The 20,716-nt window shown below is 38.8% G+C and overlaps 1 protein-coding gene and 1 pseudogene across 4 annotated transcripts in view; one reads left to right on the top strand and one right to left on the bottom strand.

The window, feature by feature from the left end:
• Positions 1–2,378: 2,378 nt before the first annotated feature.
• On the bottom strand, positions 2,379–2,997 carry LOC148782019 (uncharacterized; annotated as a pseudogene).
• Positions 2,998–14,768: 11,771 nt separating this feature from the next.
• Positions 14,769–20,716, top strand: part of LOC18444723 (serine/threonine-protein kinase PBL34) — a 30,406-nt gene continuing 24,458 nt past the window's right edge. For 2 of the 4 annotated variants that reach the window (XM_088866361.1, XM_088866360.1), the window contains exons 1-5: positions 14,769–14,954; positions 15,091–15,416; positions 15,639–15,774; positions 17,744–17,877; positions 18,165–18,288. In XM_088866361.1, the coding sequence (XP_088722487.1) occupies positions 14,831–14,954; positions 15,091–15,416; positions 15,639–15,774; positions 17,744–17,877; positions 18,165–18,288 (844 nt within the window). In that variant the 5' untranslated portion in view covers positions 14,769–14,830. Of the gene's footprint in view, positions 14,955–15,090; positions 15,417–15,638; positions 15,775–17,743; positions 17,945–18,164; positions 18,352–20,716 lie in introns of those variants that run through there. The other 2 variants (XM_088866362.1, XM_088866363.1) reach the window with 2 other exon arrangements.

Genomic DNA, 20,716 nt, shown 5'->3' with positions numbered 1-20,716 from the left:
CTATCCATCAGGCTAAGCCAATCCCATTGCTTAGGGCTTCTACCCTCCCACAGGAGGGACGGTGATGATAAGCGGGGCAATCCGCTTCGTAATACCCTCAACTCACGCACCTTTCCCCAGTGCGCATTCGAGGTTTGACGGGCTGTCACCTTGAAAGGCGTCAAATCAGATCTCATATCTCATATCATGAACCATAGTGAGCGACCCACGTTTCTCCCCTAACATGCTCCTGTCATTGTGCAGGCTAGGGAATACGCTGACATCACTATCTCGGTGAACCTAGCTCCACTACCGATAGGCTCGGGTTCTACCCTCCCACAGGAGGGAGGGTGATGATAAGCGGGGCAATCCGCTTCGTAATACCCTCAACTCACGCACCTTTCCCCAGTGCGCATTCGGGGTTTGACGGGCTGTCACCTTGAAAGGCGTCAAATCAGATCTCATATCTCATATCATGAATCATAGTGAGCGACCCACTTTTCTCCCCTAACATGCTCTTGTCATTGTGCAGGCTAGGGAATACGCTGACATCACTATCTCGGTGAACCTAGCTCCACTACCGATAGGCTCGGGTCCTACCGCGTAGCGGCCAATGTTCTCATCATTAAGTCTAGTATCCACTACCAAAGGGCTCAAGTCGTAATGCAAAGTGATCAACATATCATCCACTACCAATGGGCTTGGGTCCCATTGCATAGTGGTTAGCATAACAGTATAGTATCCACTACTAATGGGCTCGAGTCCGAATGCATAGTGGTTAGCATACTCATTAAACAGTATCATAACAATATGGAAGTCATCACTAGGCATTCATCTCGTGATTCATAGTATGATATTCACACATGACCATCGTTCCTGGTGTTTTGACAGTCATCATGAAGCTTTCATCGTGTGTCATTATTGCGCCATCTACTTTTCACATAGCATAATGTTAAGTAGCATGACTCTCATCATCTCGTAGTATGCACATGACAATTATCATATAGCATTCATATTCATTATTCATTCATTAAGCCTTAATGCTTCAATAAATAGCTAAATGAGAGAATTAGATGCTTCACTTCTCAAGAATGCCAATCCTGACACCTGAGATTGAGGCGTGATCTTAAACAAACAATAATGATGAGTAATGATATGGTCATACGTTTTCAAACATATATCAAGATTCATAGAAAATTTCAAAAATCCTAAAACATGCAATCTTTCATTCATTCACAAGGCTTTATAAAAATGCAGCTCAAAGAGGGTCACAGTTTTTGGAAATTCACTGCAACCGTGGTAATGCCATATCTCGCATCAGCATATCTCTTAATTTTCATGATATTATAACATGGAGCAAGAAACAGGCTTTAACTAGACATGCATATCATTTGTTTGAGGCTGATTTGGGCTCAAACGGACTCCGTTGGACTAGTGAAAAGTATCGGGCAACCGCCTCAATGTTGTTGGAAATTCTGGGTGTCATCGTCGTGTTACATGCTCATGAATTGACTCAAATCTCATTGAATAAGCTAGCAAGTTTGGCACAAAAGAAAAAGCTCTACGATTTCTCTTAAAATTTACAATTTATTCTCCATTCATTCTTTCCCTTGACAACATTCCATTAAGTTCCAATTAGGCCTAAAAATATAGCACTAAACCCACTTACCTAGTTCACGGCGTTTCCACCCCTGCATACAACTCGTCCGCCGCCCTCAGCGTACCTCACAACAACTTTACGCAGTTTCCTTTGCTCTTGAAGCCTCCCACGGCGATGTTGCAGTGCTCGCATAGGGTGTAAGGGCGAGGGGAAAAACTGACAAGGAAAGGGAAAGCGGGTGGTCGATGGGTTGAAGGTGCAATTTAAAGACACGGTGGAACGTGAGGGTTGGTGGGAGTTGGCGAAGCCCACAGTGGCTGATGTCGCGGTACGTGGGGAAGAAAATTGTAGCGGGCATCAGCCGCGTGGCGCATCTTTTCCAAAAGCGACGCGGCGCTGACGCTGTCGGCCTTCGTTCAATGCTTAATGCACGCAGCGATAGCCTTTCACCTTTTCCGCGAGGCGATAGCTTTTCGCCTCTCTCTTTCTCCTCTCTGTCGCGTCCTTAATCCAGGCGGCGAAAAGTCTAGGTGCTCAGCCGGCTATACCCCTCTTTCTCGCATGGCGTTATTCCACTTTGCATGTGGCATTAGCCCTTTCTTTCCGTGGCAATGCTCCTTCTTGCATGCGCATCGTCTCTACTGCTATACGGTCGATGCTTACCTTTTGTCCTCACTGCCGGGCGTGCACTTTTACCTCTTAAGGCTCCCTTCTCTTCACTATTGCGAGAGGTCAGGCTCAATTGAATGGTGGCCCTAAAATCATCCCCCCCTTAAAAGGGATTTTGTCCCAAAAATCATCACTCAAAGAGGTGGGGGTATTTCTCCCTAGTTTCATCTTCCCGCTCCGAAGTTGACTCTTCCCTCTTGTGGTATTGCCATTGCACTCGTACCAGTGGAATTTATTTATTTTGCAATACTTGTATCTTTCGGTCTAATATTCCAATCGGTTGCTCGATGTAAGTCAAGTCTTTTCAGAGTGGGATCGGTTCGTACTCCAAAATATGGGAAGGGACCGGCTGATATTTCCTTAGTAGGGACACATGAAAGACACCATGAACGTCGGTCAATTCTGGTGGCAAGGCGAGTTGGTACGCCACACTTCCAATCCTTTCCAAAATTTCAAATGGCCCAATGAATCGTGGGCTTAATTTCCCTTTCCTACCAAATCTTGTAACAACTTTGGTCGACGATACCTTTAGGAAGACTCAGTCTCCCACCTCAAATTTGAGGTCTCCTGCGATTATTGACATTACTCTTTTACCGACTTTGGGATGTCTTGAGCTGCTCTCTAATTAAAGCAATCTTCTCAGAGGTTATTTGAACAATTTCAGGCCCCAACAATTTTCTTTCGCCCACTTCATCCCAACAGATGGGTGATCTACACTTCCTTCCATATAAGGCCTCATAAGGAGCCATTTGAATACTAGCTTGGAAGCTGTTGTTGTAGGAAAACTCTATTAGGGGCAGGTGGTCTTCCCAGCTTCATTTAAAATCTAACACACAAGCCCTTAACATGTCTTCTAAGGTTTGAATGGTCCTCTCTAATTGCCCATCCGTTTGGGGGTGGAAGGCGATACTAAAAGTAAGCTCAGTCCCCATGGCTGATTGCAAACTTGCCCAAAATCTAGAGATAAACCTGGGGTCTCTGTCTGATACAATGCTAATAGGAATCTCATGAAGTTTCACAATTTCTATGATGTATAGTTGGGCTACCTTGTCGAATGCATAGGTCGTGCGAACCTGTAAGAAGAGAGCAGCCTTAGTCAGTCAGTCCACCACAACCCAGATACTATCATGCCCTGCACTAGATCTTGGTAACCTAGAGAAAAAATCCATTACAATGCATTCCCATTTCCACTCTGGTATGGGTAAAGACTGTAATAATCTAGCAGGTTTCTGATGTTTGGCCTTTACTTGTTAGCACGTTAGACATTTACCACAAACTCTATCACGTCTCTCTTCATGTTGTTCCACTATAATGCTCTTTTCAAATCCTAATACATCTTCGTACCCCTAGGATGTATCATGTAGCGAGAGTGGTGTGCTTCCTTCAGAATGGTCCTTTTTACACTTTCATCATTGGGAATACATACTTGGCCCTTAAACCTTAACAGTCCATCACTGCCTGCAGAAAAATCCTCTTTCACTTTTATCTTTAGTTCTTCGAGGATTTTCATCAGGTGGGGATCTTCTTTTTGAGCCTCTCAGACTTGTTGGAAGAGTTGGGGCACCACCCTTAGACATGACAGTACTTCCCTCCCTTCACTGAGAGGTTGAGATGGGTGTCATTTCACTACATCCTCCAACAATTTCATTTCTCGCATCATCAATCATGCCACGGAGACCATGGTTTTCCAACTTAAGGCATCGGCTACTATATCAGTCTTACATGGATGGTATTCGATTGTGCAGTCATAGTCATTTAGTAGGTCCATCCATCTCCTTTGCCTAATGTTCAACTCTTTTTGGAAAAACAAGTACTTGAGGCTCTTGTGGTCTGTGAACACCTTAAACTGGGCTCCGTAGAGGTAGTGACTCCAGATTTTTAGTGCAAATACTACAGTCACGAGTTCTAAATCATGAGTGGGATAGTTCTACTCGTGCAGCTTTAATTGCCTGGAGGCATAAGCAATAACCTTGCCTCTCTGCATTAGTACACTCTCAAGCCCTTTATGAGATGCATCAGTATAAATCACGAAGTCTTCATTTCCATCAGGCAATGTCAAGATTGGGGCAGTGGTCAGTCTCTTTTTAAGTTCTTGAAAACTTCTCTCACAATCTTCTGACCATATGAATTTTACGTTCTTCTGGGTCAGCCAAGTTAAGGGAAGCATCCTCTTTGAAAATCCCTCTACAAAGCGCCTGGAGTATCCAGCTAACCCCAGGAAAATATGAACTTCAATCAAATTGGCTAGCCTCTCCCATCTAAGTAGGGCTTCAACCTTGGAGGGGTCGACCTTGATCCCATCCTGGGAAATAATGTGACCCAGGACGGTTACGTTGGGAAGCCAAAACTCACTTTTACTAAATTTGGCATACAACTTTTCTGACTTTAAAGTTTGCTAAACAAATCTTAGATGTTGCTCATGTAACTCTCAGCTTTTTGAGTATACCAGAATATCATCAATAAAGACCACCACAAAGTCATCCAGAAAAGGTCGAAACACCCTATTCATAAGATCCATGAATGCAGCAGGGGCATTGGTTAACCCAAACGGCATCACAAGGAATTCGTAATGACCGTATCGAGTTCTGAAGGCAGTCTTTGGGACGTTCCCTTCCCTCACCCTTAGTTGGTGATATCCTGAGTGGAGATCGATCTTAGAAAAGCTCCCTGGAGTTGATCAAAGAAGTCATCAATTCTTGGTAGAGGGTAATTATTCTTCACCGCCACTTGGTTCAACTGTCTATAGTCAATAAACAGACTCAGGGACCCATCCTTCTTTTTCACAAACAAGGCTGGTTGACCCAAGGGTGATACGCTGGGTCGAATGAGCGCCTTATTCAACAATTCCTGCAGCAGGTCTTTTAATTCCCTCAACTCTACTGGAGCCATTCTATACGGGACTTTGGAGATGGGTGCAGTACCTGGGGATACATATATCTCAAAGTCAATTTCTCTTACTGGAGGCAGGGATGACAACTCTTCGGGGAATACCTCAGAGTACTCTTTTACCATTGATATTCCTTCTAGCTTGTACAGAACACCCCTATTCTCTACAACATAGGCCAAATACCCTACGCATCTCTTAGCCAAGAGGTGAGAGGCTCGGAAGGCAGAGATAACATGCAAAGGGGAAGTATCTTTAATGCCCTGTAATTCTATTTGATTTGGATGTTTAAAGGTCACTAACCTTTCATGAAAGTCGATGGTGGCACGATACGTAAACAACCAATCCATGCCCATGATGATATCAAAGTCTTGAATATCTAGGTGAATTAGATCTACTGGCAGATCACAACCATCAATTGAAACCGTACACTACTTATACGCTCTATCTGACTCCATAGAGCCTCCCATTAGTGTGCATACTACTAGGGTGTAGTTAAGGTGTGCAGGTATAACATTCAAATGGCACGCAAAATGGGAAACGAGTGAGAAGATCCAGGGTCAATTAAGGCTCTAGCTTTAACATCACAAATTGAGAGTGTACCTCGGATGATTGAGGTGGATACCTTGGCCTCTTGCTCTGTGAGGGCGAACACTCGTCCTTGATTCTGTAAGCGATCCTCAGTCTTCATCATTGAGCAGTTCCTAGCCGAGTGACTCAGCTTGCCGTATCTTAGGCACACATTCTTCTTCCGGTAACAATCTTCGGCAGTGCGGTTGTCTTTCCCACAGTGAGTACAAACCGAGCGTTGATCATTGCTCGTGCCACCCGGGGAATTCTTCTGGGTTCTAGGGTTTAGTTGATATGGCCTCTTTCTCACTTCTCTTCTCGGAACTTGCCGGGGTGTTTTCCCAAGCCTCCCCGACAACGCAGCCTTCATTCTTCCCTCCTTCATTGATCGGTGGTCCTCACAGTCTCTTTCAATTTTTAGGTCGAAGTCTACCATCGGGGCATATGACTTTAGGTTGGCCGACATCATTCTATCCCTTATATCTAGCCATAGGCCCCTTACAAACTTGGCTGCCTTCCATGCCTCGGTGTTTACAATATGGGGCACGTACCTAGAGAGCTCTGCGAACCTGGCAGCATATTGCTCCACAATCATGTTCCCCTGTTGGAGTTCTATAAATTCTACTTATTTCCTTTCCTTGATTTAGTTTGGAAATTATTTCTCATCAAAGGCTGCCAGAAAGTTCTCCCAAGTGGGTTCGGTTCCTAACTCCCTCCAGGTTTGTTTTACCAAATTCCACCAATGTTCGGCTTGTCCTTCTAGCATGAATGTCTCAGGTCTAACTTTTTGCTCATCCAAGCAGTGCACCACTTCCAAAATCTTCTCTATCTGCCTCTTCCATCTTTCAGCCTTCTCTACTCCTCCTTGCCCCATAAAGGTTGAGGGCTCCTCTCAATCAAGATACTATCGCCCTACTCCGGGGTAGGGGTGGACTGAACTGGCATCTACAATCAAGTTCAAGGCACCAAGGCCCATAATTACAAAATTCCTAAGAAACAATCTAAGTAGGGCAGAGGGCCCAGAACCTACTAGATTCTCGAGCTTCTTTGAAGAGTAGTCGCTTCAGTCTTCAGTTGCAGCCCACACCTCCAACTGGTAACCTGTTGCTTTCAATCTACAGGGAGAAAAATATAGTGGAATAAGCTTTGAAGCGCAGTAAGCAGATCTAGTATTATGCATGGATACTCAGGTGCAAGGAATAGTGTCATGAATCATTATTTATAATAGTGCAGTAATCGAGCATATTGGTTATCAAATCAATGAAGCCGATATAACATGATATCTAATATAAAAGTACATCCAATATGAGCAACACTAGGCAGGCAGTACAAAAGAAATCATAATTTCAATATACGCATCTCATACTCACTCCCTAACTCATCTACTCCTGCTAATAGAAGCCCTATCTATCAGGCTATGCCAATTCCATTTCTTAGGGCTCCTACCATCCCACAGGAGGGAGGGTGATGACATGCAGGGCAATTCGCATCGTAAGACCTCAACTCATGCACCCGGTCCCCAACGCGCATTGGGGGTTCGACATGCCGTCACCTTTCAAGGCATCACATCAGATCTCATATCTCAGATCATGAATCATAGGGAGCGACCCTCTTTGCTCCCCTAACATGCTTCTGTCATTGTGCAGGCTAGGGAATACGTAGACATCACTATCTCGTTGAACCTAGCTCCACTACCGATAAGCTCGGGTCTCACCACTTAGCGGCCAGTTTCTCATCATTAAGTCCAGTATCCACTACCGAAAGGCTCGAGTCCCAATGCGTAGTGATCAGCATAACAACACAGTATCCAGTACAAATGGACTTGGGTCCCAATGCGTAGTGGTTAGCATAACAGTACAGTATCCACTACCAATGGGCTCGGGTCCCAATGCATAGTGGTTAGCATACTCATTAAACAATATCATAACAGTATGGAAGTCATAACTAGCCATTCATCTCATGATTCATAGTATAATATTCACACATCAACATCGTTCCTAGTGTTTTGACAATCATCCTAAAGCTTTCATCGTGTGTCATTATTACACCATCTACTTTTCACATAGCATAATGTTAAGTAGCATGACTCTCATCATCTCGTAGTATGCACATGACAATTATCATATAGCATTCATATTCATTATTCATTCATTAAGCCTTAATGCTTCAATAAATAGCTAAATGAGAGAGTTAGATGCTTCATTTCTCAAGAAGGCCAATTCTGACACCTGAGATTGAGGTGCGATCTTACGTTTTCAAACATAAATCAAGATTCATAGGAAATTCAAAAATCCTAAAATACGCAACCTTTCATTCATTCACAAGGCTTTACATGGTGGCAATTTGGGGCATTTAGGTGTCATTTACCTTGCCAAAAATGCAGCCCAAACAGGGTCACAGTTGCTGAAAATTCATAGCAACCGTGGTAATGACATATCTCGCATCAGGGGTCATATCTCTTAATTTTCATGATATTATAACATGGTGCAAGAAACAAGCTTTAACTAGACATGCATATCATTTGTTTGAGGCGGATTTGGGCCCCAACGGGCGCCGTTTGACTAGTGAAAAGTGTCGGGCAACCGCCTCAATGTTGCTGGAACTTCTAGGTGTCATCGTCGTGCTACATGCTCATGAATTGACTCAAATCTCATTGAATAAGCTAGCAAGTGTGACATAAAAAAAAAAAGCTCTATGATTTCTCTTAAAATTTACAATTTATTCTCCATTCATTCTTTCCCTTGACAGCATTCCATTAAATTCCAATTAGGCCTAAAAACATAGCACTAAACCCACTTACCTAGTTCACAACGCTCCCACCCCTATATACAGCTCGTTTGCCGCCCTCAACGTTCCCCACGGCAGCTTCACGTAGTTGCCTTTGCTCCAAAGGCCTCCCAGGGCGATGGCATAGTGCTCGCATAGGGTGTAAGGGCAAGGGGGAAAACGGAGAAGGAAAGGGAAAGCGAGCGGTTGATGGGTCGAAGGTGCAATTTAAAGACGCGGTGGAATGTGAGGGTTGGTGGGAGTTGGTGAAGCCCACTATGGCTGACGTCGCGGTAGGTGGGGAAAAAAACTGTAGCAAACATCAGCCGCGCAACGCATCTTTGACAAAAGCGGCGTGGTGCCGACCCTGTCGACCTTCGTTCAATGCTTAACGCACACAGCGATAGCCTTCCGCCTTCCCCGTGCTGCGATAGCCTTTCGCCTTCCCCGAGGCGATAACCTTTCACCTTCCGCACGGCGATAGCCTTCTGCCTTCCACACGGCGATAGCCTTTCACCTCTCTCTTTCTCCTCTCTGTCGCGTCCTTAATCCAGGTGGCGAAAAGTTTAGTTGCCCTGCCAGCTATACCCCTCTTTCGTGCACGGCGGTATTCCACTTTGCACGTGGCATTAGCCCTTTTTTTCCGCGACAATGCTCCTTCTTGCATGCGTGGCATCTCTACTGCCATACGGCCGATGCTCACCTTTGGTCCTCACTGCCAGGCATGCACTTCTACCTTTTAAGGCTCCCTTCTATTCACTATTGCCAGAGCAATTGAATCATGGCCCTTACATCATCCCCCCCTTAAAAGAGATTTGCCGGGCATGCATTTCTACCTCTTAAGGCTCCTTTCTCTTCACTATTGCGAGAGGTTAGGCTTAATTGAATCGTGGCCCTTACATAGAAGGTGAAGGAGATTCATCAAGAGGACTCCCAATGTAGCCTGTCACCTGATGGCTTGGTCTATAGGTTTTGGTATTGAACCGTAAGTCCTTCGTGCGATTTAAGGACATATTAGAGTAAGTTGATTTCAATTTTATTTATTTATTATTATTATTATTAGGACTAACAAAATCAAGAATTGTTTGTCATATTTTACATCACAAAAGTAGCTCCCCATTAGTGTTAATCACAATAATGGTAGAATAGTTTCCAACAAATATTATATATCAGATTCCAATGTTATGTATGAAATGGTACTTAATTGCCCAACAATTAATAGTCAACATCAAGTTTGGATGTACAAGAATTTCATCAACAACACTTCCTGTTGATTGCAATATAGTTCTAAGCTCGTGTTGTTTATTTCACTGTGATTTGCAATCTTGATCTTTTCCACATTTTTTAATTTATAAACTTTTATCATTTATAAAAATTTTTATTTATTTTTTAATGTTAACTTCACGCGATGAGAATGAAACTCTAAATGTCATGTTGCATGACTTTGACCACCTCTCTGCTTAAAGGTCCTTTTTGCCATGACATGAAATTTCTTAATGAAAGCCATTTGGTTTGATGTTCTTGATGTCTCCTACAATAATACACAGATATGAGTTATCCTAATAGAATTATTTTCTTCATTGTTCTTGGTTGATACACAGAAATGAGTTATCCTGATAGAATTATTTTCTTCATTGTTATTGGTTGCTCAACCTTGCTTCAATACCATAAACATGAAACAATTAATTTTCGTTAAAATTTATACTTTGTGTACTGCTTTAGTCAATATAAATTGTACTGGTCAATATAAATTACATACCATTCGAGAGAGAGATGTTGGGTGGTTTTTTTTTGTTTTTTTCATATTTTGGCCCTAATTTGATTAACCAAAATTAAAATACCAAACTCACCCTATTTTTGAATTACCAAAATAGCTCTATGAGCGGCCTTGGTAGCTGGACTTTGGCTACATTGAGGTCAAGGTTCTCATTTTTTGATAACTTTGAAAGTTCTTATAGAGCGTGTTTGAAAACAGGAAGTGTCTTCTTGGAAGTTTAGAACTTCTTAATACTGTTCAAGTTTCGTGTTTGACAAAAAAATTGAACTTCAAACAAAACTTGAACTTCAAAGAACGGTTCAAGTTCCAATCTTGCTTTAAAAAAAAAGTTCCAAACCCAAAGGTTGGAATTTAAACTTGGGACTTTTTTTTTATGAATCCCCCCATATATATAATGTATATATTTTATTGCATAATATATAATATATTTTATTATATATTATATTTATTTATATAATAAATATTTATAATATATATATAATAAAATAAATAAAAAGTACAATGTTATGTTATACATATATATATATAATATTATTTTATGTATATTATATAATAAAAATAAATATTAATAAAATAATTCACTATATAATATATCTTATATAATACAAATATATATCAATAAAATAAATATAAAATACACTATCTTAAATTTTATATTATGTTATATATGATATATGTATCTATTTTATTATATAATATATAATATACTTTTCTGTATAATATATAATATATTTTATTATATATCATATTTTATTTATGTAATAGATATTTATAATATTATATAATAAAAATATATATTAATAGAATAAATATAAAATACAATGTATAATATACAATATCATTTTATATAAATATATATTATATAATAAAATAAATAAAAAATACATTATTATGTTATATATTATACATTTATGGAATATAATATATTTCATTATGTATTAAATGCAATATAATATATTTCATTATATAATATATATATATATATATATATATTAAAAATAAATATAAAATACATTGTATTATATATTATAGTATGTTATAACTATCATAAAATATAATAGATATTTATAATATTATATAATAAAAATATATATTCATAAAATAAAAATAAAATATAATGTAACAATATACTATATTATTTTATGTAAATATATAATAATAAAATAAATAAAAAATACATTATTATGTTATATATTATAAATTTATGCAATATAATATATTTTATTATATAATATATATTATATAATAAAATAAATATAAAATACACTATATTATATATTATACTATGTTATATATATTATATAAAATATATATTTATATATTATATATTTATGTAATATAAGATATTTTCATATATATATATAATACAATATATCATATATTATAGTATGTTATAAATATTATATATTTAAATTTAAATTATTATCAATGTAAATATGAATATAAAATATTTACCATATATCTCAGGAGTTATCAAACATAGAAACTATGAACTTCTTAACTTCCCAAGGAGGTTATCAAACACAGAAACCATAAACTTTTTAAGTAACTTATAATTTGCAGTTCTTCAGGAACTTCCAACTTACAGTTCATTAACCTGCTTCCAGTTATCAAACAATCCTAAAGTCAAGCTCTTGTAAGAAGTGCTACAATAAACTAGAACTTCTTGCTTCTCGAGCAAAAAGTTCCAATTATCAAACAAGCCCGAGCGATCCATTTACTTCAAATATGTGCCCTTTGCCACAAAACGAGATTGGTGTTATGACACCGTATCAAAAAGAGAAAATTCGTGTTTATCCATACAAACATGTCTATATCCCCTTCGCAAATATCTTTGTATATCACAACCGCTGCTATACATTTGTTATTTTGACATCTAGACAACATTTTTTTTTATTTGACAGGACTCAAGCATTCCATCTTATTTTTGTCTTCGATATATCAAATCAGTGTTCTATAAAGTGGTTCAGGTCGCCTAGTTCGAACCATAACTCATGAGGTACTAGTCCCTATCCCCGTCAAAAAGCCCCTAGTTCCACCTCATCATTTATTTATTTATTTTAACTTTGTATACAAATTTTCTTTGGTAAATTGCATCTGAACCAACCAGTTAACTGAGTTGGATTGATTCGGCTATGACCAGTTTGGTCCACCGATTCAGTTTTTAAAACATTGTGTCAAATTATCAACTCCTCACCAAGTGTTTGAACTTTGAAGTGTTTGTTTTGTGTGCATGCATGAGGTGCTCACCTTACTTTTTATAATGCTTGGGGCATACTATATCCATGTTGGTATTGGGCCCTAAAGCCACCCACACTTCACATCATCTAACAAGAGAGTATATAACATTCTCCAGGAAGCTTATTATACACTTCTTCCCTCGGCAAAAGAGCAACTTTAGAGGAATATTATGAAAGCATATTATACATTTCTTCCCTCGGCAAAAGAGCAACTTCAGAGGAATATTATGGAATATGGTGTTCTGGAAATCACTTTAGAATCACTAAGATGAATATTTTAAAAAAATATATACAGATTTTTTTGTTCTTAAACACTTAAATTTGACAGCCCAAAAATTGGACTGTACAATATTAGGATATTGTTGTTTTAAGCATGACAATTTTCTTTTTTTTTAACCACATACAGAATCGGTTTAGAAACCCTTTTTTTTTTCTTTAGAGGTTTGCCACTGGTATGTAGCACGTGGAGGTAGCATATTTAAAAATTGGAGCAATAATACATTTGCAAAACATGGTATTTATCCAAGGGAGTGAACCGAGTCTATCTCCCACAAGGCAGCACAAAATATTTTGACATCTATTAATGCGGGAGCATAGAATTTCTTTTTTTTTTTTTCTACAATGAACCTCAGTTAAAAAATAAAGGGCCCAACCGGTGACGTCTTGATCTGCAGTCAAATGCTCTACCACTGAGCTATGGACCCCATGATCATGTGGAGCATGGAATATTTGGACATCTAATAATATCTATAGGGTTAGTCTGGTTATGGTTATGATCATGTTGGTGAAAATGCATTGGATCCCTTCTTGGTTGATATGCATGTGCATAAGTGTGAGAAGCACCAAGAACAGTGTCCACATATAGAGAACGAGGCGGTCAGACTTCAATTCTTCTCTGTAGATGAGATGATGGGCACAAAATATTTTGATATTGGGCCAAAGGTTGGTCTCATATCACAACACAACATTGAGATACTTGTAATGATATTAGATTATTAAGAAAAAAGTTTATATAAAGTTGCAACTTTATACTGTAGAAATAATGCGCACCTCAAAAATATATTAAAAAGAGTATTCAAAAGTTCGAAAATCTTAGCATTAATCATTGATTTCCGAATGTATGAGTATTAAAAATAAAAGGATTATGAGTCTGAAAAATAGTGCAGCCTGAAATAAGTTATTTCAACCGTCTATTTTCAAGATTGTAAAGTGAATTCGATTTAAATAGTTTTTGAAATTTTAAATTTCATAATTAGGATTACAAATAGATTATAAAGGTTTTGGATACCAGAATCATATCTTCATTAGTATTTTTTTTTTTTTTTAGGGAGTAATTAAGTATGCCTTACTTATATAAACCTGAACCAATTATTAGTGGATATAACAATAGCAACAATGGTAAGAATGAATTTGTGGTGCAAGTGGGCCAATTGGAAGAGAGGGCGCTTGGCTTTTGTGGGTGGGGAATGCTTGTCATCTCCTGATGGTATGGGCGGCAGGCAGTGTGTATATATATATATATATATATATATATAGTGCTTCAAAATTAAAATTAAGATAGTGAAAGGAGGGGCATGGCCACTCTTTTTCCGGAAAGCACATGATAGAGAGATTTGGTAGTTGATGACACACCAGGCACGCACCAACCATGATGGGAAATGCACTCAAATATGCGCTGACCCCCTTTATCGGTGTCCCTTTCTTTTGACCCAAGACCACCATTAGAGAGAGAGAGAACAGTTTCGAGTTTTTACCTAACACCAAACTCCTTCCCAATTGGGCAGGGACTAGAGAGATTGAGAAGGAAACCAGAGAGAGATTCCCCCATCCGGCTCTCTATCTCTCTGTATCTCTCTCTACAGAGAGAAAGAGCTCTACCTAGAGAGAAAAAGAGAGTTAGAGAGGGACAACCGAAAAAACTAAAAACCAGGCAGAAAAGTGGAGTAGCACACAAACCCAGGGGTAGACAAGATGGGTAAAGTTCTCTTGCATTCTTTTTGGCCACACCTCTCTGATGATTATGATCATGCATTTCTCTCTCTACACCAAAAGGGGAGTCCCCCACGCCTTTGCCATCTCTCCAATCAGACCACTTGCCTTTTCCCCTTACCAACTTTCCAAAACCGAAAGCATCGGAATTTGGCTTCTTTTGGGTTTCGTATTGGAGCAGGCTTCTGCTTTGGGCTGGTCAAACGGGTCTGGAAATGAATCAGTTGAGAAAGAGAGAGAAAAGAAGAATTGTCAGAGATGGGTTTTGTAGAGAGAGAGATTAATGGAAGAGAAGAGTTGTGGGTGTTTTGTTTAGAGAGAGAGAGTGGACGTTAGAGAGAGAGAGAGAGGGAGCTATGGAGAAAAACAGGTGTGGTTGTTGGGCTGTGTTCAAGTATGGGCTCAAAGGGGCCTGCAAATCCTCTCCTTCAAAGGATCCAGCCCACGCAATCCCCAAAACCAGTCTGGTTTATGATGCAGGTAATAAATTAATCACCTCCTTCTCGCTCACCACCACCACCACTTCTTCTTCTTCTTCTTCTTTAATCTTTTGATGATCCTCTCATCAACCATTTACTGTAAAATATGAGTACTTGACATGGGTTGAAAATTTCAGCGACAGAGACAAGATACTTGAATGCGAGCAATCGAGAAATGTGTGCACCCGATGAGCCTCAATCATCGACTGATGCAGTACCTGCTCCTCCTCCTGCTCAACCTAGAGACGGGAAACATCAAATGCTTCAATTCACTTTTCAGGAGCTGAAATTAGCCACTGGTAACTTTAGGCCTGATAGTATTCTTGGGGAAGGTGGGTTTGGATATGTTTTCAAAGGATGGATTGAAGAGAACGGCACCGCACCTGCAAAACCAGGCACTGGTGTCACTGTGGCTGTTAAAAGCCTCAAGCCCGATGGTCTTCAAGGCCACCGAGAATGGGTGGTGGGTATCGAGAGAGAGAGAGAGAGAGAGAGAGAGAGAGAGAGAGAGAGAGAGAGAGAGAGAGAGAGAGAGAGAGAGAGAGAGAGAGAGAGAGAGAGAGAGAGAGAGAGAGAGAGAGAGAGAGAGAGAGAGAGAGAGAGAGAGAGAGAGAGAGAGAGAGATGTGTTGATGATGGTGGTGTTGGTGATGATGTGAAATGCGTTCGATTTCTTGAATTTGCAGGCAGAGGTCAATTTCCTTGGACAACTACATCACCTCAATCTTGTTAAGCTTATCGGGTACTGTATCGAAGATGATCAGAGGTTGCTCGTGTATGAATTCATGACTCGAGGAAGCCTTGAGAACCATCTCTTCAGAAGTGAGTAATTGATTCTTTGTTTTCTTATATCTTCCACCCAGTTCTCCATTTATGATGCTGTACCCATAATTTTGTTGACCTGCAATTTGACACTAGAAAAGAAATCTTTTCATACACGCCATGAACTTTTTTCACCTCTCTCGCTCTCTCTCGCTCTCTCTCTCTCTCGTGAAGAACTAAGTTGCCTGGTTTATGAAGCCCGCATAATCTTCCTCAAAGTGACAAAAATGCGTAATGTATTTCCACCCAAAGTACCATTTATCAAAGAAAGGCTCCAGGGTCATTAGTGTCGCGAATAAAAGGGTCAATTTTGTTTGCCTTTCTACCATTCTTTACATGTGAACTTCCACATATTTACTATTATTGGTTTTTTTTGTCCATATTTTTTTTTCTTAGTTTTCATGTGGTAGACTACTAGTGGGACACATTAATATAGGTGGACACTGAAATTTGAAAAATGTCTTAAAATGGAATACAAATAGTTACTTCATTCAATGATAAACTTCGGTGTTTTCAATTTTCTGATTTTGCATATCTGGATATAATTGCGGTAGTGATGCATATCCAATTCATTTGATTATTTCTTTTGACCCCACATTCATCCAGTTTGTTGTGCTTCGTTGTATGTTGATATTGCCATCTTCCAACGAAGTTCTCCTTTTTGTAAACCTTGGAATGCAGATCCCTCTTTGGAAGATTTTCTTGATGTCAAATGGAATTCTTTGCATTACTTCGAAATGTTCATAAAAGTAGATGAAAAGGAAATTTCGTGGAAAATGGGATGACAGTTAAATGGTTTGGGTTAAACTTCACGTTAAAGCTTCTCCAAATCATAGCTGTTGGGGCCTGGGCTGGAGTTAGGAATTGGAAATATGGATGATTGCAGAGTTTTTAGAGAGAGATTTTTGAGGGCTTAATGATTGCCTTGGTTAATAGTCCTGCCTTACACTTGCCTGTACATAGATAAGAGTGTTCTCATTAGCTTCAATTGGGGTGTGCATACCTAAAGCATAGAGAAATGGGATGTAGTGTGTAGTCAGAAGAACTCGAACTGGCATCGGTAGGGTTTATATTGGTGATTTTTTTAATATCAGTTTTTCTTTGTTTTTGGGAGAAATGGAAGAATTTAACAAGCTACCAGAAAAGCAATGGTGTCTAACAAATGTGCTCATTGAAATGAACAATATATGCTACAGTTGTATCTGTGGGGGTCCATTGTGTTTGTGGGAAGGCCAGCGACATGCGGGACTAGTTGATTGTGGTAGTGTGTCTTGTATTGGTTGTAATGGCTAGTTTGCATTTGTTGGGTGAGATATTCTTCTTTGCTTCATTTTAAAATGAAGGATTTCCGAGGAAAAACTTGGGGCTCATCATTTATTGCCCATCAATGTAATATTCTGTGTGATGCTCTTACAATTACTTCATTTGTTTAGACCATCAGCTGTAAATGGCCAATAGAGATTTTAATGTGCATCATGAGTTCAAAAGCTGACATCTTGTCCAATTATTCCAAACGTTGCATGGAATGTAACAAAAGTTGATTTGATAAGAAGGCATGTTACCCCTGTTTTATTGTTGCCATTTCATCCATTGTAGAAGACAATATGTGGTTTACTGCAACAGAACTCATTACTCACTCGAGTAATTTATCTTATTCAGAGCTTGGCATAGATAACCAATAAGTGTTGTGCCTACATAATTGTTAGACCCAAGTATTCCTTTAGTTTCACATTTTATTCGTTAGATATTTATAATTACATGAAGTTATATAACAGTTCTTTTCTGATGTCCTCAACTGAACATTGTAAGTATATGTGTTTTTTAGTGATGTTTGGCTTCCTGACCTTTATGATGGTTAGTGCATGTAATTTTTATCCTTTTACATGACTTATAGGTTCTGAAAAAGGTGTGCTACATGGATGATTATTTCATCTGATGACACATCTATATTTTCCTGTTTGTCTGGTAGGAACTCTCCCTCTTCCGTGGACTGACAGGTTAAAGGTTGCTCTTGGAGCAGCTAAAGGTTTGGCTTTTCTTCATGGAAGTGCTGAGCCGGTCATCTATCGAGATTTTAAGACATCAAACATCCTGCTAGACTCGGTTGGTAATACAACCTCACGTAATTTGCAGTTTTGTATGTGAACCTCATCATGCAAGTGGAGATGTGGTATGTATGTGTAAGCATCTACGAGTGTATGAGTGTGCATGCAAGTTTGCAAATGCATGCTCTTGAGGTTGAATGTGCATGTGCGTGCTTCTGTCTATCTATAACAACAACCATATGTAATTTTGGTTTATGTATGTGTATGCATGTCTGTATTTATTTCATTTATGTATGTGGCACATGTGTGCATATTTTAATTTCTATCAATGTATATCCTATGCAGGAATACAATGCAAAACTGTCAGACTTTGGTTTGGCAAAAGCAGGACCCCAAGGCGACAACACTCATGTTTCTACTAGGGTTGTTGGAACCTATGGTTATGCAGCACCAGAGTATGTGATGACTGGTAGGCAGTTTCTCTACGATGGGCCTTCTATAGGTAGCAAGATTATCATCTAGGAGCCCAATGGTAATACTTGAGATCATATGCATTATGTTCACATGTAATTGTCATAATCTTGGCACTACTATTTAGGATTTAGGGCATGTCCTTTTTCATATAGCGTTCTGAATCATCTTTCCAGATTTCCTATATCATTGGAATTACAATCGAGCCTGTCCGAACTCATTTCGAAATTTAAATCTTGACAACTATGAAGGTTATGCGCATTATAATGACCATCTTCTACTAAATTATTGTGATTGTTTTTTGGAGGTTCATGTGCTTGACCAAGGGAATGAAAAATATTTGTCTGGAATTGTCAAACCCTGTCTAAAGATGAAATTTCACTATGACGGATACTTTTACGGAAACATTTTTCTCTTATGAATAAGATATTCTTTTAACCAATGTTTTCCTTTTTATCCTAGTGCCAAAATTATCATGATTACATGTGAACATGATGTATGATGCTTCAGCTGTGCGATATGGCAAGTCAAGTTTCAGTGCCTACTGATGACAAATTGGGTTCAATTCAATAGCTCATGATTACAATGGATAGCAAGAATATATCTGTGTTCGATACTCTGACATGTTGCAATTCACTTTGCAGGCTCATATTGATTTGTATTGTAGTCTTTAATTTATATTGTGAGATGCTACCACTCATATGCTACATTTAATCTGGAATGTCTATAAAGCTTGTTTGTGCATATTTTATAAAATCCTCATGGTCACTGAAATAATCATTGTAATTTTGTGATTGATGCAGAATTGTATCTTAAAAATGCTTATAGCTGATCAGGTTAGGGGTAGCTTCTTGTGTTCTGTTATGAATATATATTTGATCTGTCATTACTTGGCAGTTGGTTTTTTATTCAGTTTTTTTCTAGGCCTTTCAATGAGTCTCAGCGGATGTCAGTGTCTAGCACAATAGACTAAAAATTACCGATGTGGTAAGGCCTTCTTGAGCTTACAAATAAAAGATGAACTTTTTAATTGATAATCAGGGTTCTGCTTCATATATATATATTTTTCTACAGAGTTCTTTTAATGAACACATTTCCATAGCCATCTGTAAAACACCTCACCACTGAATAGCAACTATAATGACAAGGGTTCTCACTGTTATCATTTTGGCTATTGGAGTTAACTTCTCCATAAGATAAGTCTCATATTCTTGATTATGCTCTACTGGTCTGAGGTTCCATTGACCTCAACTTCTTATATACCTACTTGTTTGGTGCCTAATAGCATGCTTACCTGCGGTATTATGTGGACACCGATACTCGTTTTGGTGTCTAGACGTACTACGGGTTTCTAATTTGAAAAACCTGATGTGGCAAGACATGTCCATATAATAATATACTAGAAGTAGAACTTAGGTTTTTTTAATAAAATTGAGATATTTTTCAAGCCAATGTTTTACAACTTGAGTTGGGTAGGTTGCCTTGCTCGAGTCCCCTTGAACTTGAGGGTACATAATCTTTGATGAAATAATATAAGGGTGCGGTTTGTATAGAGCCTAGGCTCTAAATAATCAAATTAGAGCCTACCTTCAAATAGTGTCGAGAAATATGGTTTCAATACTGGAAATCTTTGTGATAGCCTTAAAATATATTTTCATCTTTATTTATAAAGTTTAAAGCTTCAAAAATAGTGTAGATCAACAAAAGGGTGTTGAGATGGATGAGTGGCTAGACAAGAAGGGATATAATTCGAAATGAATACATTCGGAAGAACTTAGGTGTGGCTCCAATAGGCAATAAGATGAGAGAAAGTAGACTTAGGTGGGCTGGCTATGTGCAGCACAAACCCAGTAAAACACTTGTTAGGAGATGTGAGTTGGTTAAGTGGAAGGCTAAAAAAGGGTAAGGAATCGGCTCAAAAAAGATATGGTTGGAAGTAATGAGAAAAGATATGGGGACTTATGGCCTCACTGAGGGTATGGCCCTTGATAGAGTAGAATGGCGAACTAGATTCGTCTAATAGACCCGAAATACTTAGGAAAGACTCTAATGACGATGATGATGTTAAATAATGCTTTTATGTACGATATAATAAAATGTTCACAAATCTTGTTCACATTGATGCCACTTGTGCAGTGGTAGACCTCACCACCTCTTTCAAGAATCCATGGGTTCTAAACTTTTGGGGCTCACTATGACGTATTTACTTTTAAAAACCTGAATTTATATTTAAAAATTAAGCCCTACAAAAAGATCTGCTCACTGCGAGATTTGACCCCAACATTTCACCGGGTTAAAGTATATCTAGGTTAGCCAATGGCCTTTGCGGCTAACAATATGCAAGACACTTCTTATAGAAGTGTCCACACGTACTTAAAATGAAATCACTCGACATGTATGGCCAAGGTGTTCAGGCCATGTCTAGA

This window comes from Amborella trichopoda, chromosome 5, assembly GCF_054954075.1.
Source record: "Amborella trichopoda isolate Santa Cruz 75 chromosome 5, AtrichopodaSantaCruz75HAP2 v2.0, whole genome shotgun sequence".
In the NCBI taxonomy this organism is placed as follows: Eukaryota; Viridiplantae; Streptophyta; class Magnoliopsida; order Amborellales; family Amborellaceae; genus Amborella; species Amborella trichopoda.
This window is presented reverse-complemented; position numbering and strand designations above follow the sequence as displayed.